The sequence below is a fragment of the Staurois parvus genome, unplaced genomic scaffold (assembly GCF_062004578.1).
Source record: "Staurois parvus isolate SC_StPar_1 unplaced genomic scaffold, SC_StPar_1.0 ptg000104l, whole genome shotgun sequence".
In the NCBI taxonomy this organism is placed as follows: domain Eukaryota; kingdom Metazoa; phylum Chordata; class Amphibia; order Anura; family Ranidae; genus Staurois; species Staurois parvus.
The window spans coordinates 12,301,428-12,320,198 of NW_028317900.1; the positions used below are offsets into that span (position 1 = coordinate 12,301,428).

Here is an 18,771-nt window from a genome sequence, read left to right on the forward strand (position 1 = left end):
GTCTGCTATGTGCAAAATTATTGCACAGAGCAGGTAAGTTTGACATGATTGTAAGTTTTTCTTTAATTATTTCCTTTTGAATCGCTTTAAAGCATATGTCAGGGTAAATACAAAGAAAAAAACATATTTAGTACATATGTGGAATACCACATACCATTTCACTGTTTCATCCCTTCAGACAAACTGCAAATACAGAAAAAAACTTGTTGATGTGCCAGAAATATAGGCTGAATTCCTAAGCACATGTTGTCAGCCCCACCTACTTGATTTGTGATGAATTCCAATGAACACAGACCTCTCATCAACTCCTTCTCCTCCTGATCTCCAGAACCCCTGTTTGTGCACAGGCAGAGAGCACAGGAAGGTATCCGTTCACAAGATTTCTGGCAAAATCAACAGATATTTTTTTTTTTCTAGCATAATCAACAGATATAACAGAATACTATATATATATATGAAATAATATCTTTAGTTCAAATGGTGGTATATTTAGCACATCAATGTGGAGCAAATAAAAGAAGTTCATTGTAAGGCCTCGTTCACAAAGGGCATACTTTAGCTTATCCCCATAGAGGGCCATTTTTACCTGCATGGGGCAGCACAGGTGTTCTGTGCATCCCCATGCAAGCAGTCCCATTGATGTCAGTTGAGATGCAGCGGCTGCATGGACCCCAACGCTGCTCCCAATGTAACGTCCGTGTGGGTGCAGGACCCTAATGCGCTGGCACGGGTATCACATTGGGAACTTTTGTTGTGTGTCTGCAGCTGCTGCATCCCTTTTACAGCAATGGGCCAGCCTGCACGGATCATCTGTGTATCCTTGTGTGGATAAATACGGACCTGCATGGGGGCATGCTAAAGCACACCCTGTGTGAACGAGGCCTTGGGGTTTACGTGCACTTTAAGTATGCCATTCCATAATCATATTTGGTGTTTTACCAACAGAACAGTGTTAGGGCTGGTTCACACCAAACGTAGTCTGGTGTATTTGTTTAGTCTGCATCAAAAACGCATGCACAGTTTGATTCGATGGCCCTAGTTTACACCAGTGCAGTCAACAAAAAAGGAACCTTCAGCAATATTTTCTGCATGGAATACACCTATAACACATATAAACTGCAACGGATGTAAGCACTCCGGAATGCATTGTCCAGAGATTTTTGAAGTGTCAAAATAAAAGGGAAAAACGTACTGGAACACATCAAAAACCTGTGTAAACGCATACACAAAACTGCATTCAGAACACAGAATCTGTGGCGTTATCCAGTCCTTACTCTGTATGACGGAGACAAAGTGCTTGCAGCGTACAGTGAGTTACCACCCCCTCTAGTGTTCAGACCTGACACAACACCAGCTTGTCAAACTCCATGTGCCTGCCATGCATATCTAATCTATTCAGGAGATCCAAGGCTAATAGTAGGGATATCTAAATCAGCAGAGATGACGCTAAATAAAGCTCTCCTACCTGCTGGAAATGGTTGTGTTGCTGATATCCCAAGACTTTGTTACAATGGTTCAGGTAGGAAGCGTGTTGTGCAAAAACATTTATAAAACTATTTGTAGTGAAAATAAAGTTTTACAGCATTTCCTAAAGCTGAACTCCAAATTTCCTGTCACAAGTAATTTGGCCGCTCTGAATTCTGCTGCGGCATCAGCTACATACACTATGAAGCGCTATGTTTCTGCAGCATTATGGGTAACTTCCTGTCTGCTGCTGGGAAACAAAAAGTCAGGCTGAGTGCTTGTCATCCATTCATAGGCAACATTGTATTTTTATCACTGATTAAAAGCCTTCTTTTGATTGGCCGATGTGGAAAGGTAAGTGTATGATGTCACAATCCCCACCTCCAGCCAATCAGAGGAGGCCTAGTATCCATTGATAAAAATACAAGGCTTCCTCTGAATGCCTGAGAAACACTCAGCCTGATTCTATCTTATTCTGGCAGCAGATTGGATTGGATCCTTTTAACAGTTTTAATGCATTAGGAGCAATAAAATAAATATTCCCTAGTAAACTATTTAGTAAAATTCTTACCCAAACACTTGCAGTTTACAACTTATATTGTGGCTGGCTCCTGCTTGTTCAGTACTGCTTCTCTGAACTTCCTGTCTTCACAGGAAAGGGTAAACAGTGGACCGAGCAGTCTGGAGCCAGTCTTTAGGCTTAGAGCAGTATTTTAAAACTTTTGCCTCGGGGGCCAGATGCAACCCTTTGCTTGCTTTCATCTGGCCTTTGCGGCACTATTTTAACCCACTGATACCAACGATGGGGCATAATTTGCCACACTGACACCAATGAAGGGGCATAATTCCTCCCAACAACACCAAAGATGGAGCACAATTCCTCCCACTGACACAGACCGTGGAGCCCAATGACACCAATGGTGGGGCACAATTCCTCCCACTGACACCAACGACGGGGTGCTATTCCTTCCACTGACACCGAAGAGGGGCATTGTTTATTCCCACTGATGTCGGGACCTTTTCTACTCCCAATGGCCACAGTCTGGCGCACCCTTAAAGAACAGTAAACCGGCCCTTTGTTTAGAAAGTTTGGAGACCACTGGTTTAGAGAAGGGAGGAGTAAGGAAGTGCCTTTCTATGCTGGGCTTTGGGGCTGTGTATTTCTATAGATGTACACAGTGTAGGTAGAGGCAACTTTAGTCGATGCTTGCAAGGATGGCTCCGTAAGATGCTGTACGTGAAAGGATCCATCTTAAAACCGGAAACCTGGGGCAGCAATCATGGCACCAGCTTACACTGGAACATAGAAAAGAATGAAAAGATAAAGAAGCTGCATACTAAATAAGCAATGAAATCGGCTGCTGAAAGCGCTTAAAAACTGAGGGTTTACTTTCGTCTAGAAGTAAACCTGTGGGGGGTAGGGGAGTAGTAAACAGCAGCAGGACCATAAGCTGCCCAAATATACAACAATAATAATAGTGCATATATGGGTGACTGGTTAGTGTCAGAAAAAAATGCCAAAGTCTATATATAAAATATATGATATAGTGACACACGCCACACACAGGCGCGAATATTGCAGACATCGCGGTGACGAATACATCGCGTATGCGCAGAATAGCCGGGAAGATGGCGGATGTGTTAATCAGCACGCCACAATCGGCCCTTTAAATCAGAACTCTCAAGACGTCTGACTAGCATGCACACTCCCTATGATTACGTGCATTTAGCACGAAACGCGTCAGAGTAAGAGCTGCGAAGTCCAGACGTCACGCCGCCGAGTCCCATGTGGGCCGGCGGCCATCTTTAACACTTCTCATGGTCAGTTGTTTTGTTTTACTATGTCTATTTTTTTGGATCAATAAATTATCCTTTAAACGGTATTACACCATTCTGGCATCCTTTCTTGGGACTTGTGCTGAGCCCACCACACACAGAGCCACCAGGGAAGGTAGTTGAGAGGTGCTTTATCTTATCGGATGATCCAAAGGGAACCCCAGATGGACAGAGGTGCCCAGAGGGAAGCCCAGAGTTGTTAGACAAGTCCATAAGAGGATTCCATTTGAGACCTTGAGATGTGAATAGTCTTCTATATGCATATTGGAATTATGCGTCTGGTGAGTGTATAATTCAAATATTTGATCACCGGAAGACACACGAAGGATCACTATATCATATATTTAATATATAGACTTTGGCACTTTCTTCTGACACTAACCAGTCACCCATATATGCACTTTTATTATTGTTGCCTTGTTTATTTGATATCATTTATTCAATAGGTTTCTGCTCATATTCACCTTCTTGAATATATTAGTTTGGTACTATTTGCTTTTAGCGCTGCGCCTTTTTGATCTATTATTCGTTGAAGGTTTATTGGTACCTTTCGGTGTACAGCAGCTTTAAACTAGCGCTCCCTTTTATCCTATGCATTATTGCCCAAATATACAACTTATCTTCCTATTTGCCTCTGTAGAACCACCCAAGGCACACTGAAGTTGATATGCAAATAGTGGCTTTATCATGATTTCTGTTTCTATAGTCATAAGGGGAACCTGTAAGCCTTTCAGTTTTTCTCGAAGGCTTTTGAGCGTTAGGACATAGTGTTAACTCCAGCAACAGGCATTTTTTTAGTGTCTGCTATGTGATAGTGGTTTCTTGATCACCTGAGCATTTACATTTATTTCAGCCACCTTTTCTGTTTCATTGGATCTGAAGGTAATCTGAAGTTACACTTCCCAATTGCAGCAACTGCATTTCATCCTAATAAAGGGATTGATGGCCCAAGCTGTAGTTCTACTGGGGTTAATCACAAATTGAATTAATCTGTGCTCAGGATTACTTTGATACAATTACCTAGGCAAAATACGATTATACAATTCAGCATCTCCTATAGTCCTGGAATACCATTTTATGGAAAATTCCTAATTTCACAGTTTGGGCTATATTTAAAGATCATACCTTTTTTTTATATAGCCTCCACCCAACCATGTTAGGTGATTATTATAACAAAAATGAAATGCATGATGCATTATTGGCAGTAGAATTCAGAATGCCTTACATAGAGAATTTCCCCTTAGGCTGCAGATCAGTTAATAGCAGGTAAGGGAAGTGGAGATGGGTGACATTTTTTTATTACAGAAAGTCTTTTGATCCCTTATGAAGAAACACCAATGCTCCCATTGAGTTCTATTACTGCATTTACCTATAAGTGGCTATTGAAAGAGAAAAGCTAAAACAAATTGTGCCTGGTAATACAAACTCTAGTAATAGGAGCATTACAAACTGACTTGTAGAGTAGAGGTTAACAAATGACAAGTAATAATTTATCTGGCAATAAAATCCTCCGCATCAGTTGCAGGGATATTTAGCATGCTTAAAAAGTTTGCAAAATCCATTTCAGTGAAGTAGAAACTGAGATGAGAAACGTTAGTCTCGTATGTCATTTATGACATAATCATTACAGTAAAAACGAGCAGATGCTGGGTATTTTCTTTACACTTGATTGTGTAATATGAGTTTGCTACATTTGATCGCTAAAAGACATTTCAAACACAATAAATGAACTGTACTTGAGTTGCTGGCTTTCTCTAGCATGATATATATTCAGCACAGACAGCGAAACATTCCCTACAATACAAAACAGCAAGAAAAAAAAACAAAAACCTATAGTGCCATACCCTTCTATACTGGGGATTTTATTTCACATTGTTAGGGCTCGTTCACACTTGGCTGTTTTACCAGCGCTTGGCAAGCGTTGGTCCGGCGTTTGCGGAACGTTTTTTAACGCTCCGCAAACACCGCATGCGCGGTTTAGCAGAAGTTGCTAGGCGTTTGCCGAGTGTTAAAAACGCCCCACAAACGCCTATAATGCAGTTTGAATGGTGTTACCGCTCCGCAAACGCCCCGCAAACGCGTCAGAACCACACCACAAACGCCGGCCGGGCATTTGCGGAGCGGCACCATAGACTAGAATAGGAGGCTTCAACGCCTCCTGACTCGACCAGAGGCGTCTGTTTTGCCGCGACGCAAACGCTCCCGTTAGAACAGCACCATGTGCAGAATTGGCAGAGGCGTTTGGGAAGCGGTAAAAATGCTTCCCAAACGCCTCTCTGCTGCCTGCACACAACGCTAGTGTGAATGTAGCCTACGTGTTAAGCTGGGCTTTATGATGTTACTATTCATTACTTAAATTGGTTCTAAAGTCAAATGTTTTTTTTTTACTTTAATGCATTCTCACCATTAGGGTAAAAAAAAACTTTCACTAGCTGATACTTTTTCAAACTGCTACAGATTCTCCAGCTTCCATCTTGGCTGTCAAAAGGAGATGCATGGCTTCCCTTCAATACATAGTCAGGCTTTACTCTTCTGTTGTTTTATACCACTTCATCATTCATTGTCTCAGTTGCCCATCAGTTACAAAACACAAATGAGGGAACGTTTGCAAACTAGTGCACCATTTTGAAGGATGGTCTATATGCACTCACTGGCCACTTTTATTAGGTACGCCTTGCTAATGCCAAGAAAATATCCCCCACACCATTACACCAGCACCACCAGAGTGAACCATTGATACAAGGCAAGATGGATCCATTCTTTCATGTTGCTTACACCAAATTCTGACTCAACCATCTGAATGTTGCAGCAACCAGTCTGTCTATTCTCCTCTGACATCAACAAGGCATTTTTGTCCAACATAACTGCCGCTCGCTGGATATTTTCTTTTTTTCTAACCACTCTCTGTAAACTCTAGAGATGGTTGTGTTTAAAAATCCCAGTAGATCAGCAGTTTTTCAAATACTCAGACCAGCCCGTCTGGCGCCAGCAACCATGCCATGTTCAAACTCACTTAAATCCCCTTTCTTCCCCATTCTGATGCTCAGTTTGAACTTCAAGTCGTCTTCACCATGTCTACATGCCTAAATGCATTGAGAGCACTTTGTTACCAAGCAGTTGAACAGGTGTACCTAATAAATTGGCCGATGAGTGTAAGTACAGGCACAATTATAGTACGCACACATTTACTCTGTCTGGCCAGTAAGTGGAGTTCTAGGACTCTTTTTCAACATGTTTACCAGGTTAACCTTCACTACCTTTACAGAGCTGAATAGCTGAAGCTGAAATTAAGAGCAAAACTTAAAACGTTTTGGAATGTCTCTGCTGAAGCTCAACCCTTCTTCTGTGTATATGTGCCCCCATGGAGATTTAATTAGGTGGTCACAAAAACAACTACTACAGGGTTATATCAGAAGAGCCGGGTGGAATATTTGATTTTACCGGGACCCATCTTCCTATGTTGACAGTATTGTACAGATTCTGCGTCGTCTCACATCTACAAGTTGGGATCAGGCAAAAAACAACCTGATGTTGATTATTGTCCATGCTATGGCCAAAATCTGTTACAGATTGAAGGTTGCGAACAGTGTTTGATTTCCAATATTTATGTCATGGTATCTTTAGGTGAAACAAGATGTATGATGCACCCAGGTGGAGAAACCTAGACACTGAACGTAGACTCCACCTGATTTAAATATAATAGGACTCCTTGTTTGTTCAGCATGCAGGTAGTGATGGAGCACTACTGGAATTTGAGGATATCCTTCAGCCCAATAATGGCAGTCAAACAGCCACCTATGAACAACCGCAGACAGAGGGAGATGAGGAACAACCTGCCAGCACAGAGCTGAGTAGAGGTTCAGGGGCAGAGCTCAGTGCTTCTGAAGAAGAGAATGAGGAGGAGGAAATACAGTTGGGAGATGATGAGCAGGTAGCTGATTTTGCCAGCTCCCTACTGGCAGTCATTCATTGCTGGCGCTATAGGGCCAAGACTTTGCTTGATACATGGGGCGTGCCTACGGTGAGGGTCTTTCAATTTCCTTTCTGTTTAATTGCCCCGGTGCCTCTTCTAATCTAAGTAATTAACTCTTCCATTGGTGACTGCTGTATAACTAATGCTTCTCATTAATAAACATGCACGGCTTTTTGGATAAAGAATATAATCGTTCATATTATAGTTTAGTGAAAATGCTGGAATAATACATTTGTATGTTGCAATGTTTGGCTTAATTGTCAGCTAACTGCATGGACTCCCTAACAGGCATGATATTCAGTGAATGCTACTTTTGATAAAGTATATTTAATTGTGTATGTTAGGAACATGTCCTTGTCTCGTATATATATGTATGTATGGAAACAATAGCTTGAATGGGAACTTGTTTTTTGTTTAATTCCTTGTAAATCACATAATGTATAAATCATAGCCAATGTTTTCTTTTCCAAGTAGCTTCCTGTTACTGTGATGGTTATATATAACCAATAAATAAACCCAAAGACCAATATTTAATATATTGCAGTTTACTAGTCCTTAGATGAGGTGGTTGCATTGGCTCGCTTTGCCTAACTTGAATTGTGTTTTTCACCTGGTAATCCTGTGATTAACACACATCCTGTCCGTAGATGGCTACGTTCATTCCACTTTGTGGAAGTTGTCACCCAGGCTAGATCATTACCACATCTGCCTTTGTTCATTTCCATTACATGGAGGACAGGGAAAAAAGTAGTTTACAGAACAAAGATAACATTGTATTTCCAGTTCAGCTCAGGGAAGTGACAAGAACACTGCATTTCTGGCAAAATCAAAGGGCATTTTCTATGCTTGCTGAAAATGTTCTTAGCCTGAAAAATGAAAAATAATGCAGGCGGCACATCTACAGACTTGTAAGCGGCAATTTATGAAATTTGTGTCTTTTAAATTTAGTTTACCTTTAATCCTTTTTTTCGTCTTCCTTGGCAGAGCTTGTCTAGGTCAGCCTCAGACACAGAAGTGGCAGTAACATCATGTCATCTGGTTTTTCTGTTTGCTTTCTAGAACAGAGAACATGTACAGCACGAGACTTCAAAAGGATTTAAGAGGCAGAATAGTCAATCCTCCTCTGGGAACCCAGAAAAAAGACGGAGCGTGGAGGTAACTGCATTTAGCGAGGAAGTGAGTGAATAATATTGGTATACTTTGAACATGTACTTGGCATCAAACTTAAAAGTAATGCCTAGTACACACAATGAGAAAGTCGGAAGAAAAAAACTGCTTTCGGTGTGATCGTCTGATAATCCGATTGTTAGTACACAGCTTTCGAGAGCCAATCACAACAGTTCATGCAAAATTACCCAAAGGGACAAGCATGAACATTTTTCTTGTACAATAACAACTATTTCATTTAATCAGTCCGTTTAAAAATAAAGTGACCAAAACCACGTATGCATGGAACTGAAAGAATACATTACAATACAACACATTACGTTACACCATCGAAGGAAGTTGTAGTCTGTCTTACGAGAATTTTCATACCTTTAGTAACCTATTTATTTTTGATATGAGGCTGGCATGCATAAAAAACGATGATAGATTGTCCGATATTCTCATCATGTGTTCGAGGCTTTAGATAATGCAGCTTCAGATTTCTCTATATTCCAGTAATGTTATCACATTACATACAGTCTATAGATCATTTTTTTTAAATGTTTAGGGTATTGGTGAAAGAACACCTTTTTTGATGGCCATCTTATCTGCCTGTTGGCAGCTTTGGTTACTGTTCAGCCATTAATACAATAACAGGCTAAGGAATTCTTGTGTAGACGTACCAAAAAAAGTCTGGAGATTGCAAATGAGTTTATTCACAAGTGTTAAAGAAGTAACCAACGTGTTTTAGGGGCCAGAGATTCCCTCTTCATCAGGCTTTGTATCAGAGGGGATTATTTACTAAAACTGGAGAGTGCAAAATCTGGTGCAGCTTTGCATAGAAACCAGTCGGCTCCCAAGTTTGTTTGTTTTTTTTGCCAGAGTTTAATTGCACAAGCTAAAGTTAGAAGCTGATTGGCTACATGCACAGCTCCACCAGATTCTAAGTGCCCCAGTTTTCGCAAATCCCCCTCAAAGCGTCAAATGGACTAAAAACATAAAAAGCACCTTGACAAATAAGTCTTATCCAGGCTTAGCTTTTGGAACTGTAGCAGTACTTTGTGTGTTGACTCATAGATAATCAATGCACTGCATTCAAATCCATAAAAAAACATTGTACTGATTTTTTTGTGGCCATGTGCAAGGATCTTTAAGTCATCCTGGAACTTGTAAGCCACATTTTCCAAGTATGTATAACATGCAGTGGGACTGCTTACTTTGGACCACAGGTGGCCTGCTTATTTGAATACAAGCTGAATAAGTACCAGCCAACAAACATTTTTATCATTTACAGTACAATTTGTGTTTTTCCATATTATTTTTTTCCATTCTGCCTTCATTTTTAGCTTGCTTTGAAGTATTTGTTGCTTGGCATTCTATCTACAAAATTGTCTTCTTTGTGTGCATAAATTATTATTAAATGAGGTATTTTATAACCATCTTTAATTTTTCAGGTCTTGGAAGAAATGGAAAAAGACCATTCTGAATCTGAAGAAGTTTATGTTGCGCATATGGTCAACTCTTCTGAAAATCCATTAGAAGCTCCTCTTGAACCTTCTAAAGAAATTGAGTCTGTAGAAGAAGATAGGGAAACAGATTCTGATATACATGACCCTCTGGACAATGGGGCAACTGAGAATTCAGAAGACTCAAAAACATTTAGTAGTGAGGAAGATGAAGAAGAAGCAGTAGTGCATGAGTCGACTAGCATTCTTCCACCATCTGTTTTAGATCAAGCTAGTGTGATTGCAGAGAGGTTTGTAAACAGCTTCTCTAGAAGGAGCAGCTTGGCTTTGGAGGACGGTAAAGTCATTGGTCATATAACTCCCAAGCTATCTAGCAGGAGCAGCAGTTTAATAAACCTGGATTGTACAGAAAAGATTCCCTATCCTAATGGGAACCCTGAATTTTCAGAATCCCACAAAGATGTCAATGGGGGTGTTGATGGGACAAACACAGAGACGAAGATCATCAAGGTTAATTCTGTAGAAAATGTGTTTGAGGAAAAAGAGAGATCTACATATAAACGAAGAGAGTCTATTCTCTCCTCCCAAGACAGGCAACTCATTGACAAGATTAAAACTTATTATGACAAGGCAGAGCATCAAGATGCATCTTTTAGTATCAAGCGTAGAGAAAGTTTGAGTTACATTCCTGCTGGGTTGGTTAGAAACTCTGTCTTTAAGATCAATAGTTTGCCAAGACTTGACCAGGGTAATTACACGAGGGAAAGAATGGGCAGCAATTCAAACGTTGGAGGTAGCAAGCCAGTTTCATGGGAGGATACTTCCAACCTTACCAGTAACCAAAGGGAAGCTAATGGGTTTACAAACCATACACAGCATCCAGGTCCAGCACTGAAGAACGGTATTTCAGAACAACCTGCACCAGTTTCTGATGAAGAATTTCAATCCCCAATAGAAATGATTAAAGTGTGGGAAGAAATTGAAAAGCAGGGTAGGTGGAATGAGAAAGCTGCCCATGAAGCAAGAAAAGCCCCGACAGAAATCTTAACCAGCCATGAAGACAAAACCGAGAATGATTTAGAATCTAATGAACCTCTAATAATAGTGGAGGAGAGTGATCTCAGTACCATTACAGAGGAATCCCAAACCCCGACACCAGAGGGCATAACCACTGAACACCTTACTGAGCCCACCAATATTATGGGCTTCAGTGATCAGGACTACAAGACTCCAGTCAAGCTTCATCCCTCAATTCTGGAGCTTGCCAACTGTATGGAGGAGGATTTCTCAGAGAAAATGAAGAATAAAGTCTATCAGCTGGCCAGACAGTACAGCCAAAGAATTAAGTGCAATAAGCCGGCTCCACACAGACGCCTGAGGGAGATAGAGGAGGACATTAGGAGGGGCAGCCTGCCGTCTGTACAGGAGGAAAAAGCTGAAGAGAAGTGTGAGTACTTTGCCAATACTGGGCCTGTGTCCATATCTAAACCTGTACCATTCTAGTTTATTTAATTGTTTAATGTCTTAAAAAAAATAGGAAAACAGTGTATGCTATCGCTTTATCAGTTCTATTTGCATTAATCAGGTTAATGCAGTTACGTAGTTAAAGTAGAACTATAGGCAAAACCTTTTTTTTTTCATTTCAGATAGAGCTAGGGAGGGTTATAACCCGTCAGATTTGTTTTGGCCATCTGTGTCTAATTGCGCAGATTTCCCTTCACTTCCTATCCTATAGCCAAACAGGAAGTGAGAGGATATCACTGCAAATTAGGGGAATTCTTTGGGACCCCCAGTTCACCGCATCTGGTGTCTCCATTGAAATATTTCTTCTTTTACTTTTCTGGGGACAACTAAAAATTTGGTGTTTCCTTTTACTTCCACCTTTAATGATAATAGGAAACAGGACAAATGGAGATAGTGAACCTCCCTAACGGGGGAGCAGACAGGCATTCTAATCCACCTCCATTCTATCTGAAACTAGAAAAAAAAAAAAGTTTTACCTTCAGTTATACTTTAAAAAAATAATAACACTTCTTTTAACCCCTTGGCACCGACCACCTCCCGGCCTTTTAAAGTGGTAGTAAACTGCGGCTTTAAACAAAAACAGAATTCCTCCAAAAGGCAATTGTATAATGTGCTAGTAAGCATTGCATACTAGCACAATATGACATCCTTACCTTAGAATGAAGCCCTCCAGCACTGTCACTGCTGACAGAGCTTCCATCATCACCGAGTCTTCCTTCCAGGGTCGCGGGCTGCGGCAGTTTGAATGGCCGAGCCGTGATAACGTCCCTCCTGCGTCACGGCACAATGCCCTGAAGGAACGGCGCGGGTATGCCATTCCTTCAGAGCCAATGTGCGAGCTGCCTAAAGTGCGAATATCTCCTAAAACGATGCATGTTTCGGAGATATTTAGTTTACCTATAGGTAAGTTTTATTATAAGCTTACTTTTAGGTAAAAATCACACGGTGGACTTTACTACTACTTTAAGAGTTCTAAAATCCAGCAGGTGGAGGCGGGCATTCGGGTTATGTGATTGGCTGTCACAGGGGTCACATAATCGGAAAGCTTCCTATCCCAAGTATGTATTGGGAGCTTACTGATTCCTGCTGCCTACCGTGCTGGGAGTGTACAGAGGGAGCGCTCTTAGCAGGGCAAGCTGTTTTAATGGGGCCGCATATATGTAGCCGCTCGGCGTTAAGGCCCACCCGCCGATCAGCTGCATATATGCGTACGGCTGGCGCCAAGAGGTTAAGCTATCCACAAAGAATTCCGTAACCTACTTGCTTTTTTAAAGATTTTTAACTTCACTATCACCAGCTTTTACATGCCAACTCTCTGCTTATGATAGAATACAAGATACCTGTGTTAATTAAATTATGATTTCCTAATAATTTGTGCTGCAGTGTGTGCACACTCCTCTAGAGAGAGCATGTATAGCAGCAGTGCTATGTCTCACAATTGAGCCTTCCTTGGACTCTAAAGTAATAGTTTGCTGCTCTTGTGGATTCCCATGCATGAATTCCTTTTTACCAGCCAGCAACACAGCTTAGAATATGTGAAATGTAGTTACTGTGAGACAGTGTAAAGCTTTACATACAGCTATAGGGACATGCAAAAGGTATCTGGTATAAACAAGGACAGCAATGGATCGCAGCAACCCAGGCTCCCAGAAGCCAGATACATGTGTTAATTAATGGCAGAGGTCCAAAGGCATCAGCAGACGGACACTTTTAGTTTCTAGAACTACAGAGAAGTCAGGTGGGATCTACACAGCCACTTGCATATGGATCAGCAGTTCTGTACATGGGAGAGCCATTGGCTCTAATGAGTCAGCGCATGCAAGTGATGAAAAATTAACACGTTTGCCTGCAGTCCACCTTTGTCTTCGCTTACTGGCTGAGGGATCTGCAAAAGAATTCATATTTAATTTTAATTAAATTTTTCTTAAGTGTCTGGTTTTTAATGTTATCACCTACAGTGTTTTTAAACATAAGATTTTAAAGTGGTTCTAAAGGCTGAAGGTTTTAACCTGAGCCCAATCCAGAGATGTGCACGAGAGCAGCGGCTCTCCTGGGTCCCTTCCTCCTCATTGGCTGAGACACAGCAGCGGGATCCATTGAGGAGGGGCGAGCTGAGCTGCGCTCTGTGTCTTATGAACACGCAGAGGCAACTCGGGAGTGGGCACGCATGAGTACTCCCAGAGCAACCAGCTTGCTCTGGGGACACTCAGCAGAGGGAAAAAGCAGTTGGACTTGAGAAGAGGAGGATTGGGGCTGGTCTGTGCAAAGCTATTGCACAGGGCAGGTATGTGTGACATGTTAGTTTTTTGCTTTGTTTTTTTCTTAAAAGTTGAACCTTTACACTTACTATAAAATATTTATATTGTGTTTTTATATATTCTAGGCAAACTGAAGCCTGCATTGTCCCTTCCCACCTATGACCACATTGTACTGCAAGAGCACAGTCCGAAAACTCCCACATCTGCTTCTTATAGTGAGAAATCCCCCAAACGTTTATCGTTTACCCTAGACAGCCCCCAGACATCTTCCCCCGTAAGATCTGACTGCAAAAGCCCCCTGAGTCCAGTGAAGACAGAGAAGTTTCACTGGCCTGATGTCCGAGAGCTGAGATCTAGGTATGCCAGTTCAACAGGGAGCAACAAATCCCTTCCAGTGAACAGGAGCCTCTCTCTGCCTGACAAAATGATGGAGCGCAATGGGGACCATCCATCCGACACAGATAAAGAGGTGATGAGCCATTTATGCAACATAAATATGAAACACTCTAGCAGTGCAAATGGTATAGCTGATGAAACAAATGCTTTAGGCAAAGCAGCAGCTGAAGTTTTCAACATAAATGGAAAACTTGAGTCCTTTAAGAACAGCAAGAACTCTGGGCAATCTGCAGCTGATTGTTACTACATCAGTGCCGAAGCTCCCCTGGAAAACAACAAAAAAGTCATAGTTGTGGAGAAGTTTCCCTCCTATGAACTGGATAACGATGACACCTACGTTCATATAAGATCGCCTACCACACGAGAAAAAATCTCAATCAAAGCAGTGGTTGAGCGTTGTAAGGCGTACCAGGAGTCTGAGGAGTACAAGGCCAGGGAAGAGCTTTCAAGGGGCAACGGTTGTCTTGACTCTACACTTGAACAGTCCAAGCCAGAGGCACGACCTGCAACAAGCAGCGATGTGGCCCAGAAAAGCAGAGTCAAAAATCTAAGAGAGAAATTCCAGAACTCAACCACTACAAAACACTCGGAGCATCCATAGCATTCTTTTTATCAGACCATATTTCTTTTATAAGAGCTCAAAGAAGGCTTCCTTGGGGAAAGACATGGTTTTAGCCATGCTTTTCAGTGACCACTAAAAAAAAACTGATTTGCATAGATGGACTGTTAAAAATATTTATATTCTGAACAGTGTTTTCCTGTATATAATGTATTTTAACTGTCCTTGTTATATTATGACTGGTGTATATTTGGTTTCAATACAAGACAGTAGATGAATTCTTAAAATAACTTTGTTATGCTTATCCCATTGATTTCCAATGAATGGGAACTGTGGTGCATATGTATAGATAACGCGGATTTCTTCATGAAACCCTCATACTCTATTTCACGTACTTGCACAATATTCATATTGAGACATACCCACCGGCACACTGCAAATTCCGTCAGCCTAGATTAGGGCTACTAAACAGAACTCCAGTCTTTGGGAGCTTCATACAAACAGTATTGAGGCACACAAAGTTTTACTATGTGAATTCCACTTTACATGGCTCATAATTTTTTTAAAATAATACTTAAGTGAATCTAAGGCTGAGGACTGAGCGATCAAACACCGCTGATTGCTCAGTTCTCCCCATACTCTGAGCAGAGAGCCAGCACTGTCAGGCTCTGGCTCACTGAAGCGCTGGGTTGTAGAGGGGGTGGGAACGGCTGTCTCAGGCTCTTAGTGGATCGTTGAGAGGCTAAGCCAGGTGCCAGTCCAGGCTTCTGGGTGGATCCTGACTATATGGTTGCAATCTTTCCCCAGCCTGGACTGGCTCTGTGACATCAGCTGACAGCGGGTTACAGGAGTTCAGAACGAACTGTACTCATGTGATCCCAAAGGAGAAGTACTGCCAAACGAGCTTTGGCTGTACTTCTCCTTTTTTGGCCATACTTCTGTGGGTTACAGCAGTGCACTTAGTTCTACACTCCTGTGTCCCAGATTCAGCCAACAGTGGGCTAGGGTTTGCTGTCGGCTGACATCACCGAACCTGTCCAGGCTCTGCAGGGATCTTGACAATGTTAAAATCCGCCAAGATGCCTTACCGGCTTCTGGTTCCACCTGTCAGCGTGCCACTGAGAACCTGAGCCAGCCTTTCTTGCTTCCTCCACAGTCTGGAACTCCAGTGAGCCCTGGAAGGGTAAAGCACAGAGCGGCGACTGAAAGTCCTCGGTTTTCTGCTCTCTGGAGACCAAGAACTGAGTGATCAGCAGTCTTTGATCACTCAGTTCCCAGTTTAGAGCCAGCAGGGGACAGCTGCAGCATCAGATATATGCTGCAGTCATGTAGGTGAGTATGTATGTTTGTTTTTTGTAAACCTGCACTCTTTTAAGTTCTTTATTAACTGGAGTTGTGCAACCTGGTCTAGATAATCAAGGCTTATGTTACCACTTACACTGACAAGTCTTGAAGATAACATAAACCTAGATTTCTGTGTTATTTATTTGCCATCTATTTTATTTTGTCATTGGATACACATGATTGTAATTATATCATTGTATTGTACACTCAGATCACTTTATAAATCTCTTTTCTTGAAATATATTGTAGACTGACTACGGATTAATTTGGTGTAGATTTGTCCAAGGAATCTGTTTCAAGACAGAGCATTTCATTCTTAAACTTTCTTGCTGACAGCTGGTGATGGTGGATGTCAGGGGAGTGCCATCAATAACTTTGTCAGCAGTTTTTATATCTTTTATTTTTGTGCACATCACCCCCAAGCATCCCTCAGGTTTAAACTGGTATAAAAACCAAAGCCAAAAATTGAATATATTGCAATGTTCCAATCCTTAAATGTATTGGCTGCATTCTTTTTATTAGGGGATTATTTTCACCTGGTGATCTGGCCAGTAACACAATTCCTGTCTTAGGGTGGCTGTACTCCACTGGAGGCACAATGGAGACACCTTTGGACAGCAGCTATGTCAGTCTGAGGAGGGCAGTATTAGATGCACTAGCACACTGTTTTTCACCCTTTGTTCAGTCAAGGCACCCTTTAAAATTCTTCACAATCTCAAGGTACTCCATTCTAAAATGCTAATGTGAACCCAGTGCTGACGGAGGGCGGTAAACAATGTTGCTGAGCAGGTGCCTGACATCCTCCTTATCAACCAATGACGTCATTGTTTGTTAGGATGCCGACAGCTGAAGGTTGTAATGGTGTACACCGAAAACCTTATAACTAAAAGTCCGGCTTCATCCATCTGCTGGCTTGTATACATTTTTTGGGCAATTTTTAGGCCTATTGCCAGGGCACCCTAGTTGAAAAAGGCTGCACTAGCAGATTTAGGTGGACTTGATGAAATAAATGTTTTACATAAATGAACAAAAGCTGACCATTGTAAGTTCTCGTCAGTGTTAAATACCGTATTTTTCGCTCCATAAGACGCACTTCCCCCCCCCCCCCCGCAGTCTCTGGTCATCCCCTGTACTATGTCCGCAGTCTCTGGTCATCCCCTGTACTGTCTGCAGTCTCTGGTCATCCCCTGTACTGTCTGCAGTCTCTGGTCATCCCCTGTACTGTCTGCAGTCTCTGGTCATCCCCTGTACTGTCTGCAGTCTCTGGTCATCCCCTGTACTGTCTGCAGTCTCTGGTCATCCCCTGTACTGTCTGCAGTCTCTGGTCATCGCCTGTACTGTCTGCAGCCTCTGGTCATCCCCTGTACTGTCTGCAGCCTCTGGTCATCGCCTGTACTGTCTGCAGCCTCTGGTCATCCCCTGTACTGTCTGCAGCCTCTGGTCATCCCCTGTACTGTCTGCAGCCTCTGGTCATCCCCTGTACTGTCTGCAGCCTCTGGTCATCCCCTGTACTGTCGGCAGTCTCTGGTCATCCCCTGTACTGTCTGCAGTCTCTGGTCATCCCCTGTACTGTCTGCAGTCTCTGGTCATCCCCTGTACTGTCTGCAGTCTCTGGTCATCTCCTGTACTATGTCCGCAGTCTCTGGTCATCTCCTGTAGTATGTCCGCAGTCTCTGGTCATCCCCTGTACTGTGTCCGCAGTCTCTGGTCATCCCCTGTACTGTGTCCGCAGTCTCTGGTCATCCCCTGTACTGTGTCCGCAGTCTCTGGTCATCCCCTGTACTGTGTCCGCAGTCTCTGGTCATCTCCTGTACTGTGTCCGCAGTCTCTGGTCATCTCCTGTACTGTGTCCGGGGTCTCTGGTCATCCCTTGTACTGTGTCCGCAGTCTCTGGTCATCTCCTGTACTGTGTCCGCAGTCTCTGGTCATCCCCTGTACTGTGTCCGCAGTCTCTGGTCATCCCTTGTACTGTGTCCGCAGTCTCTGGTCATCTCCTGTACTGTGTCCGCAGTCTCTGGTCATCTCCTGTACTGCGTCTGCAGTCTCTGGTCATCTCCTGTACTGCGTCCGCAGTCTCTGGTCATCTCCTGTACTGCGTCCGCAGTCTCTGGTCATCTCCTGTACTGCGTCCGCAGTCTCTGGTCATCTCCTGTACTGCGTCCGCAGTCTCTGGTCATCTCCTGTACTGCGTCCGCAGTCTCTGGTCATCTCCTGTACTGCGTCCGCAGTCTCTGGTCATCTCCTGTACTGCGTCCGCAGTCTCTGGTCATCTCCTGTACTGCGTCCGCAGTCTCTGGTCATCCCCTGTACTGCGTCCGCAGTCTCTGGTCATCCCTGTACTGCGTCCGCAGTCTCTGGTCATCCCCTGTACTGCGTCCGCAGTCTCTGGTCATCTCCTGTACTGCGTCCGCAGTCTCTGGTCATCTCCTGTACTGCGTCCGCAGTCTCTGGTCACCTCCTGTACTGCGTCCGCAGTCTCTGGTCACCTCCTGTACTGTGTCCGCAGTCTCTGGTCACCTCCTGTACTATGTCCGCAGTCTCTGGTCACCTCCTGTACTGCGTCCGCAGTCTCTGGTCACCTCCTGTACTGCGTCCGCAGTCTCTGGTCACCTCCTGTACTGCGTCCGCAGTCTCTGGTCACCTCCTGTACTGCGTCCGCAGTCTCTGGTCACCTCCTGTACTGCGTCCGCAGTCTCTGGTCATCTCCTGTACTGTGTCCGCAGTCTATTGGTTCAGAATATTTTTTTTCTTGTTTTTCTCCTCTAAAACCTAGGTGCGTCTTATGGAGCGAATAATACGGTAGTT

General features: G+C 43.0%; 1 protein-coding gene across 1 annotated transcript in view; it reads left to right on the plus strand.

The window, feature by feature from the left end:
- The window catches only part of PLEKHG3 (pleckstrin homology and RhoGEF domain containing G3), a 218,170-nt gene extending 201,961 nt beyond the window's left edge, over positions 1-16,209 (plus strand). The window contains exons 16-19 of the mRNA XM_089671342.1: positions 7,004-7,321; positions 8,333-8,449; positions 9,874-11,332; positions 13,793-16,209. Of these exons, the coding sequence (XP_089527468.1) occupies positions 7,004-7,321; positions 8,333-8,449; positions 9,874-11,332; positions 13,793-14,664 (2,766 nt within the window). The 3' untranslated portion in view covers positions 14,665-16,209. The remainder of the gene's footprint in view (positions 1-7,003; positions 7,322-8,332; positions 8,450-9,873; positions 11,333-13,792) is intronic.
- Positions 16,210-18,771: the final 2,562 nt, after the last annotated feature.